The sequence below is a fragment of the Muscardinus avellanarius genome (genome assembly GCF_963383645.1).
Source record: "Muscardinus avellanarius genome assembly, chromosome: 20".
Classification (NCBI taxonomy): domain Eukaryota; kingdom Metazoa; phylum Chordata; class Mammalia; order Rodentia; family Gliridae; genus Muscardinus; species Muscardinus avellanarius.
The window spans coordinates 5854082-5864127 of NC_137806.1; the positions used below are offsets into that span (position 1 = coordinate 5854082).

The window sequence follows — 10046 nt, forward strand, 5'->3', positions numbered from 1 at the left end:
AGAGTCACGTGGGCAGCAGCCCGGGCGGCCGCGACGGCGCAGACTCCGGGCCTCGCCGGGCCCGCCCCGCCCTCGGCCACGCCCACGACGTCGGCGAGGGGCGGGGCGCCGGCCGGAGGGGCGGGGCGAGCCGCGCGCTTGAATGGAGCGCCGCGCGGGGCCGGGCCTTCCGGCGCGTCACGTGACGCGGCCGCGCGGCCGGAGGTAAACAACCGCGGCCCCGCCCCCGGCCCCGCCGCCCGCCCTCGGCTCGCGGGCGGGACGCGCTCCAGCGGCGGCGCCGGCCACGGCTCGGCGGCGGGCGCGGGCCGGGCCTGCGGGCCGAGCGAGCGCTCCCGCCCTCCGCGCCGTGGCGCAGCAGGAACTGGGCCGGGGCCCGGGCGCTATTCGCGGCCGCTGACGCGGGCGGGCGGGCGGCCAGCGCTATTCTCGGCGGGCTCGCCGCCCTATAAGGCCGAGCGGCGGCCGGGGCCATGCAGCTCTACAGCAGCGTGTGCACCCACTACCCCGCCGGGGCCCCGGGCCCCACGGCCGCGCCGCCCGCCGCCGCCGCCGCCGCCGCCGCCGCCTTCCCGGTCCCGCCGCCGCCGCCCGAGTCCGACTCCGCCGAGCGCCCGCCCGCCGCGCCCCGCGAGCCCGCCGCGCCCGCCGCCAAGATGCCCGCCTTCTCCTCCTGCTTCGAGGTGGCGCCCGCCGCCGCCGCCGCCGCGTCCTGCCAGCCGCCGCTGCCGCCGCACTACGCGGCCACCGCGCAGATCGCCGTGCGCGCCCTGGGCGCCGAGCGCCTCCTGCGGCCCGAGCCGCCCGCCGCGCCCGCCGGCCGCGCCCGCTGCCTCCTGCTGCCGCCCGCCGCCCCGCCGCCGCCGCGCCGCGGCCCCTCGGCCTGGCTGCTGGAGGGGCTGCTGCGGCCCGCCGGCCCCGAGCCCGCCCGCGACGCCAGGCGGGGCGAGCCGCGGCCGGCCCTGGCCGCCGCGCCCCGCGGGCCCGCGCCGCCGCCCCCCGCCGGCCCCGAGCCCGGCCCCGGCCCCCGGGCCGCGCCGCGCCGCGCCGAGGGGCCGCCCCGCGGCGGGGAGGACGCCCCCGGCGAGCCCGAGCCCCCGGCGCCCCCCGCCCGCGGCGCGGAGGCCCCCCCGAGCGGCGGCGCCGAGCCCCCCGCGGGCCCCCGGCCGGACGCCCGGGACGAGAAGCTGGCGCTGTACCTGGCCGAGGTGGAGAAGCAGGACCGGTACCTGCGGCAGAGGAGCAAGTACCGCTTCCACATCATCCCCGACGGCAACTGCCTGTACCGCGCCGTCTGCAAGGCGGTGTACGGGGACCAGAGCCTGCACCGCGAGCTGCGGGAGCGGACCGTGCACCACATCGCCGACCACCTCGACCACTTCGGCCCCCTGATCGAGGGCGACGTGGGGGAGTTCATCGTCGCCGCCGCCCAGGACGGGGCGTGGGCCGGGTACCCCGAACTGCTGGCCATGGGGCAGATGCTGAGCGTCAATATCCACCTAACGACCGGGGGGAGGCCGGAGAGCCCCACGGTGTCCACCATGACGCACTACCTGGGCCCCGAGGATTCCCTGCGGCCCGGTATTTGGCTGAGCTGGCTCAGTAATGGACACTACGACGCGGTGTTTGATCACTCCTATCCTAACCCAGAGTATGACAGTTGGTGCAAACAGACCCAAGTGCAAAGGAAACGCGATGAAGAACTCGCCAAGTCCATGGCCATCTCCCTGTCCAAGATGTATATCGAACAGAATGCATGCTCTTGAAATGTCCCAGAACCTCACACGCTGGGGAAATGACATACGTAACTTGTGTGTGGAGAATCACGTGAGCTCTAATCAGGGTAATAGCACTTTTAAACTTCCTAGTAGATTTACTGTAGGTGTAATGCCTTAATCGTTTTTTTTTTTTTTTTTTTGAATGTTTTCTCAGAGCGGAAGGTTGCTGGGCACCTAGAAATGATATTTCATGATAGCTTTGGGTGATCTACTGCTCTTTATAATTTGCTATATGAAGTGTGCACTACTTAATTCGCAAGCTGATTTCCCACCGTGTAAATTTGCTCATTCCTGGTAGTCTATTTTCTACAAAATGTATTTTTGCACATTTTTAAAAATTGGTGTTCCTTTATCCATGATGTGTTTCCCTTCCGACAGATGGCTTTCAAGCATAAATCCAGATAAGTGCTTTCTCTGAAATGTGTTATTTTAAATTGAGTTTGTGATTTAGTAGTTACCTTGTGTTGTTGAGATTTGAATTTCACAATTCTTAGAAAATAACTCTTTCGAATGGATATCAGTGCATTCATGGTACCAGCTGATTGGCCCATTCCATTTTCAGGAAACAGATTTGTTGTTTTGGAAATTGTTATTTTTCTAGAAATGGTCGGTCTTTAGAGAGAAATACCTAAGGGTTGGCTGTAGGAAGATTTTTCTTCCTTTAAGGGATAGTACCAGGTCTTACTTGAATGAAAGTCTGATAATTGCTGATGGCAGAATGATGATTCTGTATCTGGTTGATTTTTAGAGTAGATTGTCTGGTGCTCTCAGTTGTTTTTATTTACATGTGTCATTTTGTTAGGAAAGAGTTTTAACATGGTATACGATTTTGTGAGGAGAGAAGTCTCCTGCTTTATGTAGCTTCTTGGATTCAATTAAGATAAAAAAATCTAGCAACATAAATGCCTAGAACCAACTTTGGCGGTCAGTTACTTTATAGCAGGAGAATAGGTCTTAATATTTTGTTCTTTTAAAATACTTCCAAAAGGCAAAATAGGATTGCCCTGTATTATGTAAAAAAAAAAAAAAAAAAAAAAAAAAAATATATATATATATATATTTTATGTATGTATGTATGTAAACAGCTTATATGGTTTGCTGGGTCAAACAGTGTTTCCAACCTGGAATCAATCCCATTGGAACTCTAACTACTTTTAGTCATATTTATTAAGTAATGCAGTTTGTACTTTTTTATTTTGTAACTTTTGTGATTTTTTTGTACAATACTGTATTTGTACATTAGAGCAAGCCTCAGCTGATGGAATGAATGAATAAAATGCATACTTTTACAGTGTCGTTTCGGGTGAGTGGTTTTTTTGTGATATGTATAGGAACTTTTATTCTTAAAAGTACACGGGTATTTTTCATGCATAAAAGTGCCAGAGAATTATGAGGTTTCTGAAATTCTCACACAGGATAGGCTAGTCATTAGTGATTTCAGAGGATAAGCCTCCATGAAATATAATTGAAAGGTGGAGTAACTCAAGAAATTGCTCTCATTATTTCTAATTATAATTTCTATCTAAAATTATAGCCATCCCTATTGGCTAATGAACAGGGAAGTAAAAGTTTTATATTCACCAGCACAGTGTCTAATTAAATGTCAAACTTTTGGGTTCTCCTCACTCTTCAGCATAAATTAAATGTTTTGTTTTCTTGTGGTACTGGGGATGGAATCCAGGGGCCATCTACCTCTGAGTTCACCCCTAGACCTATTATATTTTTAAGTTTTTATTTATAAACAAGGTCGAACTTGGGATTCTCCTGTCCCAGCCTCCCAAGTACTGGCATTACAAACATGTGCCACCACACCCAGCAATGTTAACGTTGTAAAGAATAACCCAGAGCTGGGTATGGTGGCACATACTCGTAATCCCAGTACTTTGAGAGACTGAGACAGGAGGATCTCAGGTTTGTGGCCAACCTCAGCTACTTAGGCCCTCCACAAATTAGATCCTGTTTCCTAATAAAGACTAAAATTTAGGGCTGGAGGTGTAGCTTGGAGGTAGAATGCTTTTCAGTTTGATCCCCAATACTACAAAAAATTAAAAAGAATAACTGAAGCAGTACCCTGATTTTTTGTCTAGTCTGGCCTCTTGAGAACATGGGAATCAACACTAAATGTGTTAGACTTGTGGAAAAGTACACGTTATGGATTGCATATTTCCACCAAAACTCACGTGGTGGAACTCGATTCTCAGGGCAGAAGTATCATGAGGTAGGTCCTTGGCATAGGTGACTAAGTCATGAGGGCTCTGCTCTGATGAACAGAGGAATGCCTTATTAAGAGAGAACTAGCATAGGCCCTTTGTGGATCTCTGTTCTTCAGCCCTGTGTGAGGAGCTGACCTTTACCAAGCAGGGAACCTGCCCACTCCTTGGATTTCCTGTCTTCCAGAACTCTGAGAGATAAATTTCTTTTGTTTATAAACTATGCAGTCCGCGGTATCTTGTTATGATGTGTTGTGGAATAAAGACAGTTTGGATTTACAGGTTGCTCACTTAGACATGGGTATAGACACAATTGAGCTTGAATTCATTGATTAACCACGTTCGGGCTGATGTTGATTATCACAGACAATTTTTTAGAAGTTTAAATGTTAGCCGGGCGTGGTGGCGCACACTTGTAATCCCTGCTTTTGGGAGGCTGACACAGGAGGATCACGCAGGTTCAAAGCCAGCCTTAGCTGGCTTAAGAGACCCTGTTTCCAAATAAAATATAAAATAGGTCTGGGAGTGTAGCCCGGAGGTAGAAGGCCCCTGGGTTCCATCCCCAGTACCACCAAAAGAAAAAAAAAAAGTTTAAATGTTAATTGATTATGATCTCTGGATTTCTAGGAAACATCTTGCTCCGTTTCCATGGCTTCACTAATAAAGTTGGTAAGAAAGGCATTTTTGTGGGGAGGTACTGAGGATCGAACCCAGGGGCATTCTACCTCTGAGCTACACCCCCAGCCCTATTTTTTATTCTTTATTTTGAAACAGCATCTCACTAAGTTGCAGAGGGCCTCACTAAGTAGCTGAGGTTGGCTGTGAACCTGTGATCCTCTTTGTCTCAGCCTTCCAAATGCTTCCACTGTGCCTGGCTCCTTTTCCTTTTTTTTTTTTTTTATCATTCTTGATAAGTGTTACAAAGAGGTGCGTGTGATTCTTAAATTTTTCTAAAATTGTAGTTCATATTCTTTATATGGCAAAGTTTTTCTTGGGTACAAAGCTTTTCTCAGAAACCACATTTTTAGAGAGAATAGGAAATGCCTTAGGGTCCATGAACATCAGAATTTGTTAGCCTCAGTGTGGGTAAATAGTCTCATGTTGGAATATTTATTTCACAGTTTTGTATTTAAAAAAAACCAGAATCTTGAAATAATCTGTTTTATTTTATGTGTTCTCTTTCTCATCCCTTAAAAGATTTGAGAGCTAATATCCAGTGAGCTCATAGGAAGGAGAGGCAGTAGAGAAGACAAGTAGATTTGAATCTTTGAACATCTGATAATTTAGTATGTAGATGCTTTATTAGTGGTGTTAAAGATGATTGAATGCAGAGACATTCTACCTCTGAACTACACCCTCAGCCATTTTTTTTTTTTTTTTTTTGGTTTGGAAACAGGGTCTCACTAACTTGCAGAGGGCTTCACTAAGGGTAGAAGTTGCTGCAAACCTACGATCCTCCTTTCTCAGCATACCAGGAACTGAGATGACAGGTATGTGCCACGGCGCCCAGCTTGTTGGTGCTATGGTTTGGGTGTCCCCCCAGAATTTGTGTTTTGGAATCTTAATTCCCAAAGTCATGGTATCAGTGGTTGGAGATGGGTCCATTCCTGTTATCCAGGGAGTGAGTTATAAAAGCAAACGCATTCTGACATCTCCCTCTGTGATGCAGTCTGCCACATCAAGACGCAGCAGGAAGGTCTTCGCAGGATGCCAAGCCATGGACTTCCCAGCTTCCAGAACCGTGAGCGAAATAATCTTTATGCCTTTACATACTAGTCAATACAAATACGTGGTATTCAGTTACAGCAGCAGAAAACTAAGTAAGTAAATGTATTGGGTTAATCAAGTTTATACATCGAATATGTAACGTGTTTATATTTAAATAATTTGTCAACTGAAATGCTAACGAGACGCATTCTTTTTATAGTTCCACGGCATCTATGACTGTCTCAAAGAGGTGCCGAGACACTGCGTGATACCATATTCAGTTTTACTCCCTGGATTTACTCAGCTCAAACTGTCTGTGTACGCTGTTCAGTCCCTGGATGTCCAACCTGGTACCTAGCAGAGCAAATGGTCAGTAATTGTTGAATAAATAAATTGGAGGGAAATGTGAGCTTTGGCAAATATTTACGGACAAATGTGAAATTAAATAAAAGTGATTTGACTCTGAAAGCACTGGGAGTTATCACCAACAAAGTATCTGGACATTTTAAACTGAAATAGTCAATTTTAAAAAGACTCCGAAGTAATGAGGTACTAGGGGTCGAACCCAGGGCCTTGTGCCGGAGAGGTACACATTCTGTACCACGGAGCCACATCTCTACCCCGGATGTATTCTACAGTTGACAAACTAGCTTTTAAAGCCAAAAAATTAGAATTTATTCGTTTTGTCTTTGTGTCATCTTTCAAACATTTGACAGTTGAACCGAGGGACGTTAGGTAAATATTGAACTCCCATTAATCTGAAGCAGTTCTGAAGGTGGTTGTCTTGCCCAGAGAGATTCGCTCTGACATGCTGTATATGCTCATCCCTCGTCCAGTCCCGAGCAATTCCTAGCGTTCTCTTTCTAAAAGCCTGGTTGAGAAGGAAGTATTGGACAGATTTTGAGCATGCCTTTGGGCTGCAGTGAGCAGCGGTATTGACTGCATACTTGTGCCATTGGTCAATGGACCCTGGTCAATAGTATGAATCAGACAAAACAGAAGTATTGGGGGGAAAGTCAGGGCATTTCCTCCTGCTGTAAAGTGGGTCAGTGCCAATTGTTCTAAGAGTAAAGGTCAGAGAGAGAATTCATTGTTAGCAGATTACTCACAACAAAACCTTATCTAGCCTCGTTTCTCATAATTGAATGTTCTAAATAACCGAGCAGTCGATTTATGTGTAAAATAACAAACAAAACAAGATGACTCCTTTTGATGGAATTCTCTAGGAATCAATCTCTTTGCCTTTATAAGGTAACTGAGTACGGTTCATTCTTCCTTTCTGCCTTAAGGGGCCCTCGCGGTGGCATGGTCCATCCAGTGAGACCTTTGCGGGCTGCTGCGGCGTGACCCATGTGACCGTCTGTACTGTACACACTCGGCCTGCTGGGCCTTTTCTTTGTGTTTTGTGCTTTCCTGCCTCCACTCTCACACTTGTATCTCTTCTCACCGTTTCAATTTCTGGCTCTTTAAGTCTCCATTACGATGTCCTATGTCCAACAAGACAAATGAACTCTAAAATAAGAAATTGGCTCTGGGGTGGTCTGCTGTGAGTAATGTGCTTCAGCTTTAGACTCGGTCAGACAGCATGTTTTCTGCCTGCTTTGTCTTCATTTGGCATCCTTTGGTGGTATCAGATTTGTCAGGTCATGGGGCCTCTGAATGTGTGCGCTGACATGTGTAAGCAGCAAACAAGCTTGGTTTGGCTGTTATGAGTCCTTAAAACTGAACTGATTTTATAATCCTTCAAAGTATGTACTTGCTCTTGTTTTCCTTTTGCTTGTGCATTTTATATTTAGTTTTCTAGTCTATGGAACTGTGTTGATGGCAATAATAATAGCAATTATTATTAAGTTTTTGGTACTGGTGTTTGAACCCAGAATGTTCTACCTCTGAGCTACACCCCCAGCCCTGTTTTATTCTTTATTTTGAGACGGGGTCTAAGTTGCTGAGAGCTGCTTTAAGTTAATGAGGCTGGACTTGAACCTGTGATTCTCACGTCTCAGCCTCCTAAGTACTCAGAGTACAGGCGTGCACCACCTTGCCTGGCTAGCTGTGATAATTATGAGGTGATTCAAATGTCAGGTTTTCACTGAATAATCCAAATCACAGTGTGCATAGACACATCTAGGACAAATATGACAGAGAGCTTCCTCTCCTTATTACTTCCATATATGTGTTTCATATCTATGTGGGTAAAGAAGTTAGTCTTCTACATTGTATGACAGTAGACCTTTTTATTTTTTATTTTTTTGAAGGTCTGGGGATGGAACCCAGAGGTACTTGACCTCCGAGCTACACCCCCTGCCCAATATTTTATTCTTGATTTTGAAACGGTCTCACTGAGTTGCGAAGGGCCTCACTAAGTGGCTGAGGCTGTCCGTGAACCACGATCCTCTGGTCTCAGCCTCCCAAATGCTGGGATTACAAGCGTGCACTACCACGCCCGGCTGAGAGTAGACTTTTTTTTTTTTTTTTAAGCATTGCTTAGAATAATTGCTTAGAATAATTGAATAGATTGAACAGGCACCTGCATTAATATGTTGACAAGTAGAACTTAGTAACAATTTGGAAAAAAGAAAGGATGAAGTAATTACTTTCCACAGGAAATGTGCATTTGACATTTTAAAGAAGTTGAAGTCAGGCCGGGCACGGTGGCACATGTTTGTAATCCCAGCACTTGGAAGAATCACCGTTCGCGGACAGCCTCAGCTACTTAGCGAGGCCCTTCTCAACTCAGTGAGACCCGGTTTCAAAAAATAAAAATACTAAAAAAAAAATAGGATGTGGCTGTAGCTCGGGGGTACAGTGCCCCTGGGTTCCATCCCCAGTACCGAAAAAAAAAAAAAAAAGACACATTCACACGCACACACAGCATTTGATTCCTTGAACTAGAATGTCAGCTTTGAGCGGCAAACGAGGGTGCTAAGTAGATTGGCAGTGTGCAAAGAGAGTGATGCGCACTGGAGGTAATGACTCAGCCCAAACAAATGTTCCACTTGGATTAGAAATTCTCTGAATAATTCTAGGGAAAAATAATATGGTTGCATTTCTTAGCTTATCAAGGTACAAAGAGGTAGTCAGCAAAACAGGTAATTGTGAAGGGAATTTATACCAGCGTGTCATGTAACACCTGTGCAGCCAGTTTGTAAAATAAACTCAACTAAGGCTTTCAGCTCTGATCACAAACAGGAAACGTTCACACTTTTTGTGTCTTGCAGTGAAACCTGAGTGCTCTCCTGATGAGCAGTAGGGTTGGAGGGAGGAGGAAGCTGGCTCCTGAGCCAGCTACACCGCAGGGGAGTGAGTTTTTAACTGCCTCTTTTACTAAGTTTAAACAATGCTCATGTCTCAATGAAACAGTAGATGCCGAGTCAGAAACCTCAGTGTCTGCTTACACACAATTCTAGGCTGGAGAAGAGGGAGGTTTAAGATGAGTGTCATACTTTTCCATACAAAGTTGGTTCTCTGACAGATTTTTTCATTGTTTGTTCATATGTTTTTGGTTTTGTATTAAAAAAAAATCCCAAAATAAATATAAAATAGGGCATTCTTGAGCCAGGGGTGGTGGCACACGCTTGTAATCCCAGCATTTGGGAGGCTGAGACTGGAGGATCATGATTCGAGGACAGCCCCAGCTACTTAGTGAGGCCCTTTGCAACTCTACTTAGTGAGATCTGGTTTCAAAATAGAATAAAAAATAGGGCAGGGGGTGTAGCTCAGAGGTTGAATGCCCCTGGGTTCCATCCCCAGACCCACACACACACACAAAAATAGGGCATTCTACCTCCAAGGTATAGCCCCAGCCCTATTTTATACTTATTTTGAAACAGGTCTCACTAGGTTGATGAGTCTTTCTACTTGTTGAGGCTGTCCTCGAAGCTGTAATCCTCCTGTCTCAGCCTGCTGAATACTGGGATTAAAAGCGTGTGCCACCACGTTCAGCATTACCTATTAATTTTATTGAGAGCGGCTGTCAGAAGAAGCCAATACTACTCAGAATTATAATAGTTTGTCAAGAGATGGTTCTACTCATGTAGAAGCAACTTAACCCTATGAGAAGAGTTGTATTAGTTGGGCCAAGCTGTTTAACAAAAACTGCATTTCTCTCTCAGTTACTTGTTCTGAAGGAGTATTTTGGGTCAGATCCCCAGGGGCAGTGACCGTCTGGCCCATCTAAAGCTGTACCACTGTCATGTCTAGACAGACTCCAGGTCAGGCCCCTAGGTAGTGCCCCTTGATTCTCTTCCCCATTTTCCAGAACTGGAAAATATTATTCTGACTGTTTCCCATGATGGATAAGTAGATTTTGGCAGGAAAATAGCAGTCATTCCCAAATCTACACTAGAAATGA

General features: G+C 47.0%; 1 protein-coding gene across 1 annotated transcript; it reads left to right on the forward strand.

The window, feature by feature from the left end:
- Positions 1-473: 473 nt before the first annotated feature.
- Positions 474-1766, forward strand: OTUD1 (OTU deubiquitinase 1; the record flags this gene model as incomplete). Its single annotated transcript, XM_080717136.1, has 1 exon — positions 474-1766. The coding sequence occupies one exon, from the start codon at positions 474-476 to the stop codon at positions 1764-1766; it is 1293 nt and encodes a 430-aa protein (XP_080573262.1).
- Between the last annotated feature and the right edge of the window lie 8280 nt (positions 1767-10046).